Raw genomic sequence first — 22,629 nt, 5'->3', positions numbered from 1 at the left:
GTGCGCGCGCGCGGGCTCACGTACAAAGGCGCGCGTGGCACCACGTAAAAGGCCTTTTGTCAATCTGACACTGGATAAGAGCGTGCTCCCCCCCTCCCCCACCAAGCCATGTGGGTCGTGGGGGTTGTTTGACCATACTTCACCATGCTGGTCAGTGCGGGTTGTTGTCATCCTTTTCCAACCCCCTTTAAATTAAGACCACAGCAAAACGAGCGCTCACAAGGTTATTTGGGGCACAGCTGGTGCTAGGCTTGTCCACGTTACCATGTCCGAGGATGAGAGTGGGACCGACACTCCAAAACGTAACAGAAAGGTGGGTCAAGCAACACCTCCGCTACTTTCGATCTATAGTGACAGATTGTCAATAGTCGGGCGTGTATATGTGGGAGTAAATTAGTACAGTACAACAATAATGTTACTGCTGTTCCTCCTCACAGCTCCACAAAGCTATTACAGCTGTCTTGGATGGCGGTTGCTCATCCGCTCACTGGTCAGGCTCAACTCTGCTTAGCTTCTGAGATCTGAAGAGATCGGATGCATTCTGGGAGATTTGTTCATAGGCTCATTTCTGAAACATTTCTAAACGTTGGGACACATTTCGTCCTATCTATATGTAGATACATTGTCTGAGAAATAATGCAAGTTATTTAATTCAAATGCCATTGTCAATCCACTGCTGGATGAAGGGCTCCCCATTCCATGCCGGGAAAAATTGTCTAAACATTTATTTCGTTCCGTCACGGTGCATTTTTGCATGAGGCCGAGTTGAGTAAACATGGGGTCCGTTTCGCCACGTCGAAACAACGTTCAGGTCCATCGGCCAAACGCTGCCGGCAACCAGTCGATCGAATGTGTTCGAGGCCACGCCCTGCTAACGACGGGATCAGATTGCCGAGACGGGGTGCTGCGGCTGGAGGGGTCCAGCCTTCCGCTTCACCAATTGTTGCTGGGAAACGCTGGCTCTGGAAAGGTCCACCGGGAATTTTTTTTATTTTTAAAGTGGTCGAATTGACTCTGGTACAGTGGTTGCCACGGTCAGCTCGGCACTTGACTTGCAAACCCAGAGATCACCGGGTTCAAATCGATCTCCCGGCTCTGTATTTGAGCGGCGACGGGGAATATTCCATCTACACCACCCGCCCCGCCGCCTCTGTCGACCGAGCAGGATGAATGGTTGGGGTAAAGTGTGGGTACTCCCACCGCTAGCCAAGACATCAGACCAAGCGTGGCAGAGTTGGCCAAATTCCCGCCCCCTCCCCGCGGCGCCCTCTTTGAGGTTACTCCGGTGCACGCCCTTCCGCCGGCAGTTGCATGAGCAGGCAGTTGCAGGGCCGCCCCTTCTCTACCTCTGTTCTCCCCTTCAAAGTGTGCGAACAGACCGTCGTTTGTTGACGATTTTATCCATCGGCAGTAATGCACTGCAAAGGCTCGTCAATTTAACAAAGCTTTCAGGATAAATTATTCATCGTCGGCGTAATATGTGCGCCGGTGTGATTGTATCAGTCGAAATCGTGTACGTACAGTACGTCCCAAATAACACACACATTCATCACATACATACCCAGCGAAGGCATTGTTAATATTTTAAAACATATACGCATTCGCGTTCGTTACGTTTTAACCACCAAAAACCCACACGTCATAACGGTGCAGCAGATGTGTGTATCGCCCAGAATGCCCCTGATGTCATTAAACCTCTGAAGCGAAGCTGTGTTGAGGAGAGTGCCAGGACGGGCGACCAGCGTGCACGACAGGTTGTTATAGGCTGCTGTGCGGGGCCTTCCTGGTGGCCAACAGAGGTAGGCAGTGACGCAAAGCCCCAATGTTGTACTGTACTCCATGCCACCACGTCTATGCTCCTCGCCGTCAACCCGCACTGACCAGCATGGTGAAGTACGGTTAAATAACCACCCCCCAAGGACCCGCACAGCGTGGGGAGGCCCTCATGCAATGTGCTGCACGGGTGCAACACATGCTGTTTACTCACATGTAGAGGAGCGGTGCCCACCATAGGAACGTGGAATTTCCACCGCTGGCCCAAGGCCACCAATGAATGGGCAAAGATCACTTCTCCGCAGCTTGGATGAGCCGGGAGAGACACTTTTGACGGGCTAAAGGGGCAGCCCTGCAAGTGCTCGCTCACGCCAATGCAGGCGGAGAGGGCCTCCACTGGCAGGGGACCTCAAGAGAGCCCCACTAAAGGGTGTTTTTGGCCTACTCTTCCACGCTGGACAGACACTTGTGGCTTATATTTACTTCGTGTCAATCTAGAATCATTATTATCGTTGCCAAATTCTGCACAGACTTAACAGGCCAAACATATGTGTGGTTTTATCTGGTTACTCCCATATCCTCCTACATGAAAACCAAACATCCCAATGCAGGACCCTCCTGAACAACAGCCTAGAGACTCAGCGAGACCACCGTGAACAAATACATGGCATTATTATGATCATTATTATTCACACAGCTTACAAAACCAAAGAAGACGAAAAACGCATACTGTACTTAATTAAAACTACGTAGGTTATACATACTACACAAAAGCACGTACTGCAATTAGACCAACACAGACCTTACCTGCAATGCTGTGCAGCTTGAAATACAATGTCTCGTTGTCTAAATTATCATCGATTTGAATTAGAACACTCGAACCTTTTCATAAACAGCCGCCGCGAATCGAATGTCCCCTCCGCGAGAATACGTGACATTTATTCAAAATATTTTGGCCGACGTTTCACGACATTGCGCTGGTCCCGTGTTCGGGCAGCGAGATCGGACGGCATGTACTGATACAAATTCCTTCCGATAACAAATCAAGCCCAGACTTGAGAACTAATCTCCCATCGCGTAAAACCAACGGGGGGTGGGGGGGGGGATCGACAAAGCCTATCGCCACCGGAGCAGTCCGCCGGATCGCCAAATCCTCACCCACCGCTGCAGTTAACCGTACATCCAATTAAGCCTGCGACGCAAAGCCTCCCGGCTACCGATCGCTGAGAGCGCTTGCACCAACGCACACACCCCCTTGGCGTGCTCCTCGATACGCCCGCTGCGGGCTTCTCGTCGCACACACGAGCGAGCGTGACGTCGCTGGAAAACGATTCCCTTCCGACCAGGGGCGGTGTCGCTCTCGGCTTCAGCAGGGAATGAGCAAGCGTGGGAAGGCGAGGAAGGGATGGGGATGGCCGGAGTGGGAGGAGGATTGCTTTGCGCGTGGGGGTCCACGATGGGCGTGGTTTTCTCAGACACACTGCACTGCAGAACATTTACTGTTGCTACCGCCTTGCCCCATCGATCGGAGGGGCACACAACAGGGCCTGCTACATTGTGCGTATTGAGAGCATCCTCCCCCCCTCCCCACATCATGGGTACCCTCAACATTCTGTCTGTATCTACGTTGAACTTACTTTGCACCACAAGTAGCCAACCGTGCAAGTCGGAGGTGTGGGGGAAGGACAATAAATTGTCTGTTGTCCGTCACTGTCCCTCTTCTTCTCCTCTGTGTCTGTCCGCCTGTGTGAATCTCTGTGTGAATCTCTGTGTGAATGTCTGTGTGAATCTCTGTGTGAATCTCTGTGTGAATCTCTGTGTGAATCTCTGTGTGAATCTCTGTGTGAATCTCTGCGTGTGTCTCATTATGTCTCTGTCTATCTGGGTGTCTGTGTTTTTCTCTCCCAACTGTGTTTTTTTTTGTCTATGTCATGTCTTTCTCTTTTCATGTATGTGTCTAATCATATCAGTGTCGGTGTGTGTGCGTCTATCTCTGTGTCCATCTCTCTCTGTATCTGTTTCTGCCTCTCCTTCTGTCTTTCTCCATCTGAATCCGTGTCTGTCTAGTTCCATCTCTCTCCACCTGTACCTCTCTTGGTATCCGTGCCAAAAGTCCGATTCCTATATCTGTCTATATTTGCGTCCGTGTATTTTTCGCTCTGTCTCTCTGTGTCTCTGTTTGTCTCTCTCCCTCACCACCCGCCTTTACATTTCTGAATCTCTCTTGTAGTCTTTCAGCTGTCTGTCTCTCTTCATGTCTCAGCCTGGTGTTTCTCTCAATGTCTGTGCATGCACATCCCTTTCTCTAAGCCTCTATCTCTCTCCCCACGTCTTTCTCTGTGTCCGTCTCAATGTCCCCGCCTCCGTCCTCTCCCCGACTGTCCCATGTATCTGTGCCATTACGTTTCTCACGTTTGTATTCGTTTCTCTGCATCGTGTTCTCTCCATGTCCCTCTTTCTCCAACCCTCTCTGCATGTCTGCCTCCAAGGATCCTCTTCCAAGGTGGGTTGCTCAGAGGTCACAGCTCTACAAAAGCAGCCACCGCTGTCATTATGGGACTCAATCCAGGCGCTGTGACTTGATGGGTCTCAGCCGCGTCACCAATGACGTGCAAAAACAAAAACAGTAAATTCGGTTACATTTCAGCTCGAATCATTTCAAGTGTTGGTTTGACTGCCGTGCGACGAATTTAACTCTCAGGTGCGAAGTGCCGTCTTCCCTACCGCGCGGAGCAGAGGGTCACTTGAAGAAGCCATCTCAGAGGCAGCTCTGGGATATCCACTTCCGCAGGCCGTTCCTGAACACGACGCATTGCACTGCTCTGCGAGAGGTGCCAATAGAAAGCTTGGGTCCTTCTGCACGATGCTCATACAATTTGTGGAAGAGACTATTGTTATTTATCAGTACGGCTCCTCTTCCTCCTTTGGCAAGGCGCTGCGCTTTGCACTGCGACGTTGCTGACATGACACGGACTAATGCCCCTTAAAACATTCCTCTCCTCGCACAACGAGGCAGCAGCTTCCAGGGCTGAGAGTCTGTTGGCAAGGCCAGGCTCTATGGAATTTTCTATTTGCGAGGGTTTTTCCCTAAAATGAACCAATCGACATTCATTTACTTATTTATATTTCGGGTGTAAAGGGCATCTCAAAAGTGCTTTGCTTTGAAATTAAATTCCAGCGAAGGAAGTCACAACCACGAAAACGGACGTCTCTTCTCCAGCAGCCACACACCGACATCTGTGAATCCGGGGGACCGTGTGAAACACTGAAAGCTTCCATCAAGAGAAAGAAACAAGGGGATGCTGCTGTAGTGTGACGGGCAGCAGCACTTGAAAACAACGGTGGCACGTCTCTTAAAATCTCTCGCGACCGCCTCCCTCCATGGAGTACAACCACAGTCAGCCGACGGGCGACCGGTCGCGTGTGTTGGGGTTAAAGCGTGGGTCTTCCCGCCTCTTCTCTGCACGTCCGGCTAAGCGTGGAAGAGTAGGCCAAAATACCCCCCCCCAGTGGGGCACTCTGGCGCTCCCTCTTATGGAGGCCCTTCTGCTCTGGATTGACAAAGGGTTGTACATCATTAGACGATATTAATAACAAAGATGCATGCATTATTAATAATGAAACAAACCTGTTTTGGGCCAGTGGACGCATGATGAATAATCTGGCAAGCCAGTACAATTAGTAATGGGCTTCAAGAAAACACACAAAGCCACCGTTGGCTTCCTAGGAAGGAGCCACTTAAGATTATCGATCGCAACGATGATGACGAGGCGAGTCAACCGCCAACCAAAATTTCCACTCGCAACCTTCCGACTGTGAGCGATGACCGCTACGCTCGGTAGAGGTGCTGCCCCGCAACTGTCTGTGCTCACGACACTGCTGGTAGAAGGCCCCTCCACTCGAGGACGCTCAAGACAGTACCTTGAGGGTATTTGGCCTACTCTTCCACGATGGCCAGACATCACGGAAGCGGTGAGGGTACCCACATTTTACATTCGGTGGGGGGCGGGGGGGGGGGTTTAAGAACCCGCTCCATCGTTTCACCTGACGCGCCGGGAGGTTGCGTTGAACCGTGTGCCTGACCGTTACTCCATGGCAGCATCCCTTCCCGCGATACGCTTCCGAGTCAAAAACAACGCACGTTCTGTACAATTGAATATTCGAGAAGGAAAAAAAATCACGCAAAATGTACGGAATATGTAGATACACGTCTCCAATGTACATTTGGCCTCGTATTTAACCGGTGAAGGTAGCGCACCACGACGAGACGATGGGGCGTGGTGCACGAAATGCAACGTCGCCAGATGATGCCATGCAATGACATCATCGTTGCATGACATCTTACAATGACATGACTCCTCCCCCGCCACCGTAACGTTGCAAGGAGTAACACGATAACGGCACGCCGTGGTGGTCAGAATATTCAGCTCGGCAATTTGCTTCAGCCGCATTCGTAAGGGGAAGAAAATATTCCGTTGCCCGTGGCCGAGAATTAAAAGTCAGGTCGTCGGGTTCATCATGCAGCGCGCGCCTGAGCTTCACATTTATTTCCCTTAGTCAGGCAGGATAAGTCTCATTTGCAAGAGTGATCTAGAGTTACCGATAATGGCAAAAAAAAACAATCAAAATCAGAACGCAAGTAATACCACAGCTACTACACCCGATGTGAATATTAATAAGGGAGACATTTGTAATCCGTAATGTTGTGCATCGCATTATGATTCATGAGAGGTTATTTCGGGTGAGATCGCATAAACCCCCCAAAAAAAACTATTGTGGATAATATTGGTAACGTGAAAGCGTACGTGTTAAACTAACATTATTATTATTATGGAACGTTGTGTGGAAGTAGCTAGGTGGGGGTGACTCATAGCCACAAACCATTAGGCATTTAATCTGCCCACATTATTGATTGCATGTGTGTACCATTAGCATGCCAGTGGTCCAGTGAGAGCCCGTGTATGGATGCATTATTCATTACAGGGCATGGCTGCATTATTTCACCAGTCCAAGTAATGCAACTCATCACCGACATATTACAACATTGGGAGCATTATATAACACTGCTGAAATAATGGGAGCAAGTCTTGTTTTGATTCCACCCCCGCACCACCTCTGTCCGCTTAGAATCATAAATGGGTAGACCAGTCAGCCGATAGGCAGGTTCACGTGCAGCGGGGTAAAGTGCGATGTGGAAGAGTAGGCCATAACACCCTCGAGTGGGGCCCACCAGAGGGCCTTCTGCCAGCGGTGTAATAAGAAGGCAACTGCAGGCCCGCAGCTGTGCGTTTTTGTACCGTTCATAATAGATATACAGCATTGCACACGTACGTTACACGTGCGTTTAAGATAGCATGCCCTCATTTGTACAGTACTTTTGTTAATGCACTGCGAGGTGATGGGTGTCCCCACGTTGTAATGGTCATGGGGACCGTTTGACCAATCTCGGTTAGTTGGGATTTGTCTGCATTTGTCAAATGTCTCCATCTCTTGTCGAAATCTGCTCAATCAAATCACTGGGCTGGTACCACCACTGGAGAGGGATGTGCGATCAAGAAGGGCCATTGCTCAGAATGTCAACCGTTTTAAATGTTTTTTCCATCTCGGCTTTTAAGGCAGTCAAGAGGTTTTTTTTACGTCTCTGGAGAGCAGGGGTCTGTCTACGTGTCCCGGTGGTACAGGACGCCATGGGCCAGTCCCCACCACTACAGAGGACAGGTCTCTGAGTGCGTGTGTGGCGGTTCACTATGGAGGATGGGTGTCTGACTGCGTGTGGCGGTTCAGTCTGGCAAAACAACCCCGCCTCCTTGTTGGTGCTGGACGGCCACGCTGTGGTGAGCAGTGCCGTGGGGGGAGGGCCAATTTAGATTGGCCATTCCCCTCATGGCGTTTGTAGCCACCACAGCAACCAAATGGGGGCTCTGGATGGGTGCGAGGGGTTGGTAACCCCTCCACCTTCAAATAGATTACGATACCATGGAAGACAAATCTAATCAAGCCTTTGCAGGAGGCCCCGGGGGGACAGGCGTCCATGACGTCTCCTGGCCAAACCCCGTTTGGCGGAGCCAGGAGGTTGAATCCTTACCCTCGGGGTTCCTCCAGAAACAACAACAAAACACTGCAGGGGGCTACGTGGAATGTTCCAACGCTCACTGCCGAGGAAAGGCTGCCACTTCCCATCAACCAGAGGCGAGGAGTGGTGGTCGTGGTTACTTATGCCCCACCGAAGACGAACATCCGTGGAGGGATGCAGGCAAAGCCGATGAGTCAGATTCCTTCTATGACCTCCTGTCACAGGTGCTAGCTAAAGTGGCCCCTCGAGAAAAAGTCATCCTGTTGGGTGACTTTAATGCCCGAGTTGGTAATGATAGTGGCACCTGGTCTGGAGTGATTGGAAGGCATGGGCCAGATCATCTCAATAACAATGGTAGGAGGCTGCTAGATTTTTGTGCAGCCCATAGGCTTGTAATTACCAACACGCTCTTCCGGCATCGGTGCATCCACACAACATCATGGATGCATGCCGGGTCCAAGCAAGAACATCTGCTTGCCCATGTCCTTGACACCAGGGCCTACCGTGGAGCTGATCTGCCCACTGACCATCGATTTGTCATCTGTAAGATGCGCCTGCCATTCTTCCACTCCGGTGGTGGGTGTACACCAAGGACCCCATTTAAACCCATAGTGGCCTGGTCTCAGCTAGGTGATGAAAATTGCAAGCGAGAATGTAATCATCGCTTGCGGCTGGGGTTGGCATCGTCCCCCACTCCTCCTGATGTCGAGGGGAAATGGGCGAGGTTTAGGACTGTGGCTCATGTAGCTGCAATGGCTGCATTGGGTACACCGTCCTAACCTCCCCAGAGAGCCTGGCTGACAGAGGTGTTCAGGCTGGCTGAGAATAAGCGACAGGCACACTCTCAACGTCTACAGCATCCCACATCAGAGAATGAGGAGACTTACCAAAACCTTCGCTCGGAGGTTCAGAGAGCCATGAGGCGCTGCAAGGATGGGTGGTGGTCACGGGTTGCTGAGAAGGAATCTGCCTCAGTGGCCTGCGATCACAAATCGCTTTTTAATTCCATAAAAAAGTAACGTGCAGCGCCACACATATTGCCATTATTAGGGAAAAGAACGGTGATACAATCTCCGATCCCCAGGAACAGGTTTGCAGATTTGCTGAGCATTACTGTGAGGTCCTGGGGATGGGAAATCCCTCTGCCTGGAAAACATCATGGGGAAAAGTGGGGATGACCCTGCTGAGGCTGCGGTGCCTAAAATATTGGAGGAAGAAGCCGATGATACGATCAGTGGGCCTGGGCTCTGGGTTGTTCTTCGTGCTTTCGGAGTCCTGACTCTCTGCTCATGATCATTAAGGACCTTCATGATGGTGAGTGGGCCCAGGTAAAACTACATGGCCGGGAGTCAGAGCCATTCCCTGTTCACCTTGGGGTGCGACAAGAATGTCCTCTGGCTCCCACATTATTTAACATCTATTTTGACCACGTAGTTCGTGAAGCCTTTGATACAATGGGAGGCTGATCCAAGCCCGGGTGCGGTCAAAGGATAGCTCTCTATTGGTCAACCATGTTACATATGCCGATGATCTGGTAATTGCTGCTCACTCAGAGGAGGAGTTGGAGGCGCTGCCACTAAGAAGTGGGGGCCTTACCATCAGCCCCACAAAAAATAGGCACCTGCCTGGGTATTTTGTACCATCAGACACTCCACCCCTACAACTCCCAATTGGTGATGGGGCAGTTGTGGAGAGAGTGGATAGTTCCCATAGCTGGGCAGTGTGCTTATGACCGGCTCCAATTTGACAGCAGAAGTCTCACTCCGAATCAGTCGAGTGGCAATATCTTTTCATCGGTTGCGTAACGCTGTGTGGAAGCTACCTGGTCTATCGCTCCGCACAAAGCTTCAGGTCTTCTCGGCCACAGTCATTCCCTCCCTTCTCTACGCTTGCGAAACGTGGACCCCCCTAATGGAGCATCTTCGCCGATTAGAAACATTTAGGCTGGCCTGCCGACGATCCATCCTGGGTTTAACGAGGCTGGATTGTGTGAGGAGCTCACAAATCCTTGAAAGATCTGAGCAAGATCCCATCGGTGAGCTCCTCTGGCAGGCAAGGCTGCATTGGCTGGGTCATGTAGCCCGCATGCCCAGCCACCGCATGCCTAAACAGCTTTTATTCGGCCGGATCGAGGGGGCTAAACGGGCGCGGCACGGGCTAGAGCAGAGAGTCATGTGGTACAGGAGGACGTGGAGCTGAGTGGACTTGCCGATGACTGGTACCAGTGGTGTCAAGATCGGCCTCTGTGGAGGAGGCTCGTGAAGGATGTTACTGGGTAGTTGGAGGCAGTCGTCTTCCAACAACAACGGAGGGCGGAGGAGCGACGCTCACAACAACGAACGGAGTGCCGGGTGGCTAAAGCACAGCAAGTTGGTACAGTAGGGGGCACAGGTGGTGCATCAACCAGTCGTCTCAGTCGACCTGTGTAATCTGGGTCTGCCCCGTGACCTCCTGCCAGCGGGCGTTCGACACTTCACGTGGCCTCAACATGCACAAAGCCTGGCACAAGCGCCGTGGTGACATCACTGCCACTTAGTGGCAAATGGCGGTTGTTGTGGCAGTTCACTACGGAGGACAGGTCTCTGAGTGCGTGTGTGGTGGTTCACTACGAAGGACAGGTCTCTGAGTGCGTGTGTGGTGGTTCACTACGAAGGACAGGTCTCTGAGTGCGTGTGTGGTGGTTCACTACGAAGGACAGGTCTCTGAGTGCGTGTGTGGTGGTTCACTACGAAGGACAGGTCTCTGAGTGCGTGTGTCGCGGCTCGTGCCGTACCTGCTCCACCGTGGTCAGGTGCCGCCGTTTCTCGTCGGCCGCCGCGCGCCGCTTCTCGTCGCGCTCCCTCTGCTGCTCGACGCGCCGCCTACGCTCCTCCCTCTGCTGCTCCTGGTGCAGGCGAGCGCGCTCCTCCCGCTCCTGCCACGCTCGCTCCCGGGCGGCTGCACAGTGCGAGCGCAACGGCACGGGGGGAGAGCGGTGTGAATGTTGTCGTCGTCGTTGCGTTTGTTTATCCGCCGAGTCCCGCGAGTCCTTTCCAGGAGGCACCTGCCATGTTGTGGTAGTGGCGGGGTGACGATACTTACATGGACTCCGATTGAATCATTTTGCGCGCAATGTTTTGAAATGTAATCAAATTCGGACCGCGATGCCGGTGGCCCACATTTGGCCTAACTTATGCGAATGGCGTCACGGGATCGTTAACGTCCACTCTAGAGGGCGCGAGTATCTTCGTGGTTTATACGCACACTGCAGTATTAATCAGGGCGGCCGCTGGGTATCGAACTGCGAACCTCTGCCAGGCCACGTGAGTGGCGGCCTTCGCCAGGGATCGATTCCAGTCGGGTCCGCGTGGGGTCAGTGACATAGAGGTCATCCCCCCCCCCCCCCAACTGGCAGACCAATGCCCGCTAGCAGGCCAGGTTCCGAGTCATCCTTGTGCCACACAGCGACAGCTGCCACTGGGGGGGGCTCTTTCATATGTTTGAGACAAGAGGAGATGCAAGTTGCCGATCGCCCGTAAAGCAATCAGCAAAAAAAAGCCATGATCAGCACAGCACACCTCGTGCTATGGTTGTGGCCACGACGAGTTGTGTGCCACATACTTCCAGTTTACCAGCTACCGGGAAAGTAGACAGTGAAAATTAACTCTGTCGCCGTTTCATCGTGTTCTCTGCATGCGGAGGAGATCCAGTGGTTAGGATTGTGCCCACTGCCGCTTATGATTCGCCGATTGAGTGTATCATCGTCCCCGGGTAGCCGCAGCAGCGATTGCAGTGATAGGGCAGTCGCGTCAGTACGACTGTCATCGTTGGCATCGTGATCATCCCATTGCAGCAACAGCAGCATGCTAGCAGATGTCAATATCATAATCAGCGGCAGCAATAATGGTGAAAAGGCAGCACTGTTAGCAGTAGCCGGATCATTAGTAGGTGTTAGCAGTAGTGTCATATGATGAAAGAACATAAATGGAATCTGCAGCATCATTATTATTATTTCACTTGTCTGCCCAGGAGAGCCCCACTCAGTCTCAAGACTTTTTCAGGATCCTTCCCTTGTATTCACCACAGCAGGCAAATGTGGCGATGCTTCAACTCAATTTATTATTTAAAAACAAAAATTAGCATTGGGATGTTTGGCCCATACCAGTTACACTGTATGTTTTTGGTATGACAGCCAATATCAACAATACCAATATCACCATCATCATTATCATCAGTAGCATAACCAGTACTGTATCAGTAGCAACAGAGCACTGTAGTAACATTACTCATAGGTTTTTTCGGTAAAGTCACGTAGGATTTTTTTTTCTATTATTATTGCTAAGATTTTTAGTGTAAAATGTATTATTTATTTATTTTTTGCCTACGTGACTTTACCGAAAATAACCTAAGAGTATGAATCCTTGCAGTCACGAAAGCTTCAACTCTAGAATTAATAACAGTGTTGTATTATTAGCATCAGTGCCATTATAATGAGCAGGAGTATTGGCAGTAGCGTTGTTCCTAGCAACAGAAAGGGCAGCAGCGATATGATCAGTAAGGGTATTATCATCATCAGCAGCAGCTTAATTAGCTGCAGATGCAGTATCAGTAATAGCAACTGCAGTAATCCTCTTAGCAGTATTTGCACTAGAATTATTTTTCATCATTAACATAGTCATACTAATTTGCACTGATAACATTTAATTTATTTTCCCGACAACAAGTGTATTTTATGATTATCGCAGACGGTCACCGCATCACGTGCTTTCAGATGCACTTCTGCGGCCGCCTGGAACGCCCTTCCTTCCGATATTAGGAAGCCACTGGAGCTATGCACTTTTAAATAATCTAGATTGAAAATTAATTTATTTACAACTGCTTTTAGTGTTTAGTTTGTTGTCCTTCCCGCACACCTCCGAATAGCACGGTTCGCTACGTGCGGTGCGAAAGAAGTTCAACGTACATACGTACGTCTCGCGTACATTCATTCCCCGTCCCATGGAACGGACACAATCCCACCGACGTCCCCTCTCACCCAGCAACTTCTCCTGCTCCTCGCGGCGCTCCTTGGCTTGTCTCAGCTTGTCTTCCATCTTCCCGTTGGCTCCCTCTAAGACGGAGATGGTTTCTGAGAAGGAGCACAGACACACACACGCACGCACACCATTGATCGATGAATAAATAACAATGCAGGAATAATAACCACGCAAAGCACTCCGACTTCGCATAGAACCACCACGTTTGGTTTTTGTCTGCCGGCCAACGGGGCCTTCCTCACCAACGCTGTCCCCGCTCCAATTTTTTAAGCGGGCTAACTCTGCGCTGGTTTTATAACTTTCTCATCAGCAGTCCTGCCTGTTAAAAAAGAAAAAAACCCAGCAACCCAAAAGCGACGTTGGTTAATAGACGTTCGAGCCAGAAGAGCACTCCACCTTGGCAATAGGGTCTGGTCACGACGGGTTAAGGGATCGTAGACGGTAGATAGCAGAGCAGCCGAATGTCAGGAACGCGTCCCCTTTATTCGACCAATATGTTTAAAACAATGAAAGTATCTGACGTGCCGTGGCTTTAGAAAGAGTACGGCCACTGCCAGCAACGCCGATGGTGACGCTAATCCGTTGCGACGAGGCGAAGCCCACACAGGCATGATCACCGCCTAAGCTTCTGATCCCTCGCGCAAGTGAAATTCACAGCAGCCACTCGGTTCGCATCGAGATGACAGACTGCGATACACTGCACCGCACTGTACAGACAATCGCATAGTCCCGTTTCGGAAAATTGCCGCCACACCGCCGTTGATTGTCTTTGCACGTTGAAATTTTCTAAAATAAAATTACCAACTCGAGAATTCATGTTTGTGGTTAGATAATGTAGATATTATGCATTTACATTAATGTTTTGCGTAATTAATTTCTGAGTAATTGACAGCATGGTGATTACTGGACGTCATAATTGTACTAATTTATATGCTACTGGCAGAACATACGTTATAAGATAGGTAGATTTAAATAATTAGAATACCTGCGGCTGGTAAAATGCAGTTGAGGAACTGAAGCATTTTTGTTCATACAGCAACGCACAAAGACTACGCAATAAAACGTATAAAAAACAATTACAAAGCTATGTTGAATTTATTTTGCACCGTACGTAGCCAACCACGATAATCGGAGGTGCGGGGGAAGGACAACGAACTAAACACAACAATATCGAGTATGCTGAAATATGACATCGAATTGTGGTGGTGCACGCACGTGACACAGCGCTGTGCAGTTGGGTTGGTGGATCGCCCAGAGATCACCGCATGGTGCGAGACTACCACTGGGCTGCGAGGTGGCCAGGAGATCGCAGTGCAACGATGCGGCTGCCGGCCCAGCCGCGTGGACATTTTGTGCGATGGCCTGTCTCTGGGTAATCCGTCTGCTTACCATGGCAAAAAAAGGACACTCGCTGTAAATGTAGATGGCCAAACATCTTAACACAGGAGCGTCTCTGTAGAGTCTTGACCCTTCATGAGGCTTTCTGGGTATGGATTTAATTAAATTATTCCCGTAAGCTATAATTAATGAATTCACTATATTTCAACTAACAGTAGCGTCGGTCGCATAACCGACTCGCTGGTAGTACATGTTTATGCCATTTATTGTGAAAATTCCGTCCCAGTTCCTATGATTGCTTTTTCATTGCTTTCATGGCTTTATTTTGGTGATTTCGAAAAGTGTATTGGTTTAGCCATGTTTGTTTGTTGTAGTACAGAGTTAGACTGATGGCCTTAATCTAAGTTGTCTTATGGTTGTTGTTGTTGTTTGACTTGCATCCCACTGGGATTTTTGCACACAGCGTTGGTGTACGGTGTTTTTTTCTGCAATATTTTGCTGTCTTTTCTTGGATTTTCTGTTTGCACTTAGTCAAATATTCACTTTAAGATGTTTTTTGTTCATGTTTTTGTTTTTTTCTTGTTGCGGTTGCACCTGATTCAAGAGCCGAATGGCTCACAGGGCTATACCTAATAAATGAACTTGAACTTGAGGGAAACGTGGATATGTGAACATCTATAGACAGTTAATTGGTCAGGGAGATGATGTGATAGTTGGATATGTGACGTTGGACTAACTTTCTAAAACGACAGAAGAACACGTTGAAAACTGCTGCTGTTACTTATGAATCTCATTATTGTACAAGCACATCGTCCGTGACAAAAAATAAACCACGGTGATTATGATCGAGTGCATTAATAATGCTCTCAATTACTCTAAAACTTCCAGTGAAGAGCATCACAAATTCGTCACGTTGCACGAGTCCGTGGGTGAAATATGACAGCGAATTAAGGGATGCCGCAGATTTCTACTGATGGTATAATGTTCCATTGCAGCACGAGGGCAGAACGTATCATCAGCCCCGCTGCTGCTCCCTTGCACAGGCGCGGAGGGGAGGGGGGGCTTTGCCGTTGTGTGTGCTGACTGCGTCTGCAAAATTAGCTTATGCCATTACGGTCCGCCATGGCCGAGCCAACTTGAATGGCACACCAACAAAAACCCCCATCCATTAGTCCAGAGAAGATTATTACAAAATTAAGCAAAGTACTGTTTGTGGCAGTGATGTCGCCGTCGTCATCATCATTATCATCCGCCGTGGTCAATCCACTGGTGGATGAAGCGCTCCCCGAGGTACAGCCATCTCCTGCAATCCCACCGACGTGACAATCTGCTTGACACCTGAACACGAGCTAATTTCAGAACTCCATCTCCGCAACGGACGTCCTCTACCACGCGTTCTGTTCCTTGGCTGCCACTGCGTCAATATCCTTCAACCAATCGGTCGTAATTGGCAACATGCCCTTCTAAAGCTCATGAATTTCTTATCAGTTCAAATTCCGTGATCTCTTTCCGTCTCCCAAAGTAATACCCAAGCATGCATTATCTTCACGCTTCTTGAATGCACTTTTAACATTTTTTTGTTCAATTTTTTTTGTTAATGTTTATGAACTGCGCGGCACCACGGGTCCAGCAGTTCGCCCATCGTGTACAAATTATAATTAAAATAAACTATTCATGCTGTCATGTCTTCATCGTCAGAAGCGATTCTCGAACAGCTGCTGGATGAAAGCCTCTCCCCGCACTTGTGTCTCCAACCCTCCGATGCCACAGTCCATCTCACTCCTGCACTTGACCCGACATCATTGCTCCATCCCCGTAGTGGTCGTCCTCCCAAAGCGGTTGATCGGAGGCGTGCGCCACTATGCCAGGTTTAACCGAGTGATAATGATCATTCTGTGGATGTAACTGGTCCCTGCCATGGGAATGTGTAATGTCCACGAAGTGGCAATACACCCAAGCGCGAGCGCATTCGCTGTTTGTTGCAGGGGTTTGTGTTTCAATTATTTGCGTGCAGTATATCCGATTTGCGGATTAACTGCGCACCTGACATTTTAACATCATAACTCATGGATTTTCCCTTAAGCCCCAATTAATAATTTTAAAGGTTAAACATTGTTGTGATTTTTGGAAATGTTTATTACAAGTCACGTACTTGAATCAACCAAATATGTTGCTCCGGTTAATCCAAAATCCACGTGATCGCTCTACAATACAGTAGTTGCAAATGTTTACAACAGTGGGTGAAGTTTGATATTGATTGGCGTGGCTCTGCTGTCATCCACTTAGTGGGCAGACTCTTCTGCGTGGGAGCCGGAAAGTGTTATCACTGAGTACGCACGAAGTGATAATAAACTGAATTTTAATAATAGAGTTTTTCCACTTTTTTCTGGCAACAAAACTGAAACCTTTTTACGAGGATTCATGTCTGCATTAACCACAATACTTGCAGTCAAAATGCAAACAAAAAACACACTCTCATCTGGTCGAGCACCAATTGAGACGAGGCTCAAAAGAAAGCTGTCTCTGGTGTGGACAATTCAGTTTCAAGGACAAGCATATATTATCAGAGTGCGTTTTTTATCTAACGATGTAAACTCAACTTTCTTAACCTAAATATAATGTATACTTATATTAGTGGTTGTTGGCATCGAGATCCAATTAATATTGATATTTTTCGATTATCCGCGATTTTCAATGATTCGTGGCTGTCCTCTCCATCATTAGCGCGGATAATTGACAGTCCACTGAAACTTTCATCTTTAGAAATTAAAAAATAATTGTTATTAGGAAATGATGACATAAGTGGCTCGGGTGAACGTGAGGAGAGCAGCTGCCAGTGCCCATGGATCGGATACACCGAGGTTAAATTAATCTAACATGACAACACATTAATTTCATAAGGGGCCGTCCATAAATGACGTCACGGGATTTTGGACGATTTTTTACCCTCCCCCTTCGTCACACGGCGTCACAAATGTCTGAACCCCACCCCCCCAGGTGAGTGACGTCATTTATGGACGGCCCCTAACGACTACACGTGGTATTTACGTTACTCTAAAAAGGTCGGGAAATCACAAATGAATGGTTATCAACCCAACACTTGTTAAACTACTTTTATTTTATCAGATAAGGCACAATGAGCTATAAAGTGCTTTTTCAGAAGCAACCTGGCCACAAATAACATTCCAATGAAGTGGCTTATCATGTGGAAATGTATAGCAGCCAAACACTCTAATAAGCGTGACGTTCAATCATAATTGTGGAGGGAAAAACCTGAAGACTTGGAGAAATAAGTAATATTAAAAAAAACTTTTTTAAAAACACGCTTTTATGACATGTGCTAGTAATAGCAGAACTCCACGACTCCAGGAAGTGGCCCCGAAGCTTGCCAATTACAGTGGACAATTAGACCCAAGCCGAAACATAACATATAAAAAAGAATGTTTAAAATCATATATTTTTTATGATAGAATAGACTGTAGTATTGTCATCAGTATGACATATGTATACCAAATTTGCAGTCGATACCACATTGGGAAGTGGGTTAGAATTGAGTTACAAGATTTAAGGATAAAACAACGACAACAACAGAGTGAGTTAAAAGAAAGCGTGAAAAATTCCACGTGGCCACGGGAAGAACATGCAACACTCCAAACTTAATTTTGGAGGTTTCGTGACTGCAGGAATTATTCTTTGGTTCTTTCGGTTAAGTCACGTCTAAAAATAAAATAATAAATTAAAATAATAGCGACGTTTCGATTGCAACACAAGCAATCATCATCAGGCATAAAAGAAATAGCAATAAAAATCTAACTAGAAAACTATAGACAGACATACAAGCAGACAGACATCACAAGGACACACAGAGAGAGGACACATATCGGCACAGAGAGAGGGGTCGTTTCTGTGACGGTCCCTTAAATATAGAGAGGGGGGGCGGGGACGCCCCCCCTCTCTCTGTGCCGATATGTGTCCTCTCTCTGTGTGTCCTTGTGATGTCTGTCTGCTTGTATGTCTGTCTATAGTTTTCTAGTTAGATTTTTATTGCTATTTCTTTTATGCCTGATGATGATTGCTTGTGTTGCAATCGAAACGTCGCTATTATTTTAATTTATTATTTTATTTTTAGACGTGACTTAACCGAAAGAACCAAAGAATAACACTCCAAACGTACAGGCGTCAGGGTCGGGATCGAACCCAAGACCTCATGAAGAGCTCAACGTCTGTCCGCTGCTGTTGCCCCCTCAGTGTGAAACTCTGTCCCTTTGCACATCTGTAACATCAAATGCACTTTGACTTTCACGAAACATCTAAAGGCCTCTCCTTCTGTTTAGTCAGGCTTTCGAGCAGCCCTTGAGCTTGGCTCCGCGCCTCCGAGTTGTTGACTCGTCTGCAAAATCTGTCGCCTTATAAATGTCATAATTATTATTACCAGGCGAGGCTTAGTGAACATCTCACCACTGCGGTGCCCTAATCACTACGTATTTGGTACGCCTGTGTGATTGAAAGCTGGGATGATTATTCTATTAAGTCGATTAAGCTAAAATATGTGTATATGATCGATCACTTTTTTTGTGGTTGATTAAATGAGTCCGTTTAAAATAGGCGCCTACACCACCACCCAAATTTTGCCTCCCTAAGGCAGGAAAACCCCGACAAAGCCACTCCCGGCGCCAACAATGATGCGAACAATGATGCCAATGACATTTCCAATCCCAAACCATTACCTCCCGTCCAGCGGCACACAATTTAACGTACAAATATATAAATAGCCGTGTTATCTCAATTAGTCAACTGGATTATTGGTAATCGATTGCTCACATGATCGGATAGCCCAGCTCTGGAAACGTTTCAGCCCACTTTGGCACAATTACCAAGCGTTGATTCAATGGGTCACTGGGATGACGATGCTATAATACTGTAATCATGATGAAAAGTATTAATGGGTTTGAGTTAATATAAAAAAAAATGCTCTCGTGGGTGCTGGCTGATTATATTGTGTAATAAACAGTTGATGGGGACATCATTTGCAGCGTTGGAATTATTGGTACAGTAATCGGAAAATAAGATTTGCAGTACTGGCCTCCTCCACCAAGCCCTGCGCTGTGACCTTGTGTTTTGATGTTGACATCTGAGAGCCACTAGCGGTGATGTCATCGTATCACAAAGACGACGATCCCCCGTGTAGCCTTCACAGACTGTAGGGGCAAGTGCTGTTAGCGAGCACACACACACACCCTTACCTACATGCATACGAACACACACACCCTTACCTACATGCATACGAACACACACCCTTACCTACACACATACGAACACACACACCCTTACCTACATGCATACGAACACACACACACACCCCTTCTCATGCGTACAGTTGTTAATGAAAATGCAAATGCAGTGATGAAAAGACACAAAGGCACACGCCCATTGAAAGACACAAAACAAATATGCATCTCTGAACAAAGGGGGTTGTTTGACTGAGACTACAGTACGGGGAATTACAGAACATACTGTATGTGTTTTAACATCACAATGAACCTAATATGCACAGACGTGCAATAACACACGTGCCAACAAGCACAGAGACACGTGCACACACTAGACCATGAATACGTACCCGCACACAATTTCACACGCATGAAAGACACACACACACATTGATGTGCACACCATATCGTGTACATCACATATTCAAACGCGACACACACACTAACGCACACACGACACACACACACAAGACACACACACGACTCATACACAAGACACACACTAACACACACACGACGCACACACACACACAAGACACACACACACGACACGCACACACAACACAAGACACACACACGTCACACACTAACGCACACACACACACACAAGACACACACGTCACACACTAACGCACACACACACACAAGACGCACACATCAACCAAATGCATTGCATTTACAGTGAACATTATTTGTTGATGATGCTGCTGCTGCGTTGGCAGTGATACAAAAGCACAAATTGCAACAAACCCAACACATTGGGCCAATAAACTCTCATTTATTTTTGTATTTAAAGCTTTCGTGACTGCAGGGATTCATCTTCTTGGTTCTTTCGGTAAAGTCACGTAGAAGGGAATCAATAAAATAATAATAATATTGTTTTATTTTTATTATGTTATTATACTCTCATTTATGTTCTCTGAAAAAGGGCCATCCCCCTAAACGTCGCCTATTACATATTGTTTTCCCCTTCAGGGCCACGGTGTTGACATTACAACAGAGATGACAGTACACACAGTATATACTGCATGTATTTGACAGCGTGTTTTAGACATTGCAGATATATAAATGTGCGTGTTATACAATTGTGCACGCTATCGTAGAGAATGTGGGGAAATCGACCACAATATTACATACTGTACCTCAATTAGTTACGCCATTAGTTTCATGCAAAGGCAATGAATGCACTATACACTTGATCTAAGTCTAATGAAGGACCTTTGCCCGAAACGTCGCCTATTAAATGTATTTGTATTGTTATTTAAAGGCCACACACGATATGTGCGTGTAACGTTGTTACAGGGCCTGTATTCGTGTTGTTGGTGTGCTACTGCCAGCAGAATTCTGTATAAATATCACGACGTTTGATTAGATATCCATGTTCACAGACAACAAACGTGTTTGATAATTGGTGGATATTTTGCTAAGATTGTTTCACGATACTGTACACGAGATATTCAACATTTAAACATCACGTGTACATTAGCAACATCCCTCGTGGTTTATCACGCGATTCGTGCAATGTCTACGACACGAATACTAAATATCGTTCACTAAATAAAGTTACATTCCCAAGGTCATTTTTGCATCGGCAAATTGTATTTGTACCAACCGAGCGACGTTATCAATTATTATAATAATCCGTGCGTTTAGATCGGCTAATTTAACATCATCGCATCGAACTAAAAACACAACATCCATACCAACCCGTGTCTCCGACGAATCTACATCATTGTCAACGTTACAAATTGTAAATAAAACACTTTATAATGACGCAAATATGCTGTGCGATCGTGTAGAGAAGGCGTCTACCACGGCATTATGTGGGCCACCATCGCAGCGAGCCGTGCACGATTTCACGAATTTCGTCTTCACAATCGTCAACTCATTCTTACCGCTGCAGTGTTGCCTCTTTCACGTGATTATCTTTATTGTATAATGATTAAATACAAACTAGACAATAATACACGTCCTCGTGGTGTTCACACACGCGCGCTCCACTCACCCATTGCTTGCAGGCGTGGTGTGTTGATGTCTTGTGGCTGGATTAGTGTCTCTAAATAATCTCTCTTCTCTCTCTCCTCTCTCTCTCTCTCCTGGACTGTGGCGGTAACTACAATAATCTCTCTCCTCTCTCTCTCTCTGCACCGTGGTGGTAACTACAACAGCGACAGGATGAGTCTGACTGGCTGAGTGTCTGACGAGACGAACACTGCCCCGAGGTCACCAGCGGGCTGGCGAGATGACCGGCGTCGCTGGCTGCCGGAATGAATGAGCGGCTTGGCAGGCGGGCTGGTGAAGATAACTGGCGAAGATAACTGGCGAAGATAACTGGTGAAGATAACTGGCTGGTGAAGATAACTGGTGAAGATAACTGACTAAGATAACTGGTGAAGATAACTGGCGAAGATAACTGACTAAGATAACTGGCTAAGATAACTGGCTAAGATAACTGGCGAAGATAACTGGCGAAGATAACTGACTAAGATAACTGGCGAAGATAACTGGCTAAGATAACTGGTGAAGATAACTGGCTAAGATAACTGTCTAAGATAACTGGTGAAGATAACTGACTAAGATAACTGGTGAAGATAACTGACTAAGATAACTGGCTGGCTAAGATAACTGTCTAAGATAACTGGCTAAGATAACTGGCTGGCTAAGATAACTGGCTGGTGAAAATAACTGGCTGTGTAAGATAACTAAGATAACTGGCTAAGATAACTGACTAAGATAACCGATTGGTGAAGATAACTGACTAAGATAACTGGCTGACTAAGATAACTGGCTGGTTAAGATAACTGGCTGGTGAAGATAACTGGCTGGTGAAGATAACTGGCTATTTCACCAGGTTGCTGACTAGCTAAGATAACTGGCTAAGATAACTGGCTAAGATAACTGGCTGGTGAAGATAACTGGCTAAGATAACTGGCTGGTTAAGATAACTGGCTGGTGAAGATAACTGGCTAAGATAACTGGCTAAGATAACTGGCTGGTTCCCCAGCTGCCTGACTACAGCTGACTTGACCGGCTGGCCGAATTAACTGACCGGGGGATTCAGCTATCCAGCTCACCCCACTACCTGGGCTGGCTCACCCCACTACCTGGGCTGGCTCACCCACCACCTGGGCTGGCTCACCCCACTACCTGGACTGGCTCA

General features: G+C 47.6%; 1 protein-coding gene across 4 annotated transcripts in view; it reads right to left on the bottom strand.

Moving 5' to 3' along the window:
- LOC144947945 (uncharacterized) overlaps positions 1–21,816 on the bottom strand; it is a 48,991-nt gene extending 27,175 nt beyond the window's left edge. For 3 of the 4 annotated variants that reach the window (XM_078877370.1, XM_078877371.1, XM_078877372.1), the window contains exons 1-3: positions 21,475–21,816; positions 12,861–12,953; positions 10,620–10,783 (exon numbers count right to left, since the gene is read on the bottom strand). In XM_078877370.1, coding sequence (XP_078733496.1) covers positions 10,620–10,783; positions 12,861–12,953; positions 21,475–21,478 — 261 coding nt within the window. In that variant the 5' untranslated portion in view covers positions 21,479–21,816. Of the gene's footprint in view, positions 1–2,580; positions 3,017–10,619; positions 10,784–12,860; positions 12,954–21,474 lie in introns of those variants that run through there. The other variant, XM_078877373.1, reaches the window with a different exon arrangement.
- Positions 21,817–22,629: the final 813 nt, after the last annotated feature.

The sequence above is a fragment of the Lampetra fluviatilis genome, chromosome 47 (genome assembly GCF_964198595.1).
Source record: "Lampetra fluviatilis chromosome 47, kcLamFluv1.1, whole genome shotgun sequence".
Lineage (NCBI taxonomy): Eukaryota > Metazoa > Chordata > Hyperoartia > Petromyzontiformes > Petromyzontidae > Lampetra > Lampetra fluviatilis.
The sequence above is the reverse complement of the archived record's forward strand: the minus strand, read 5'-3'. Positions and strand labels throughout refer to the sequence as shown.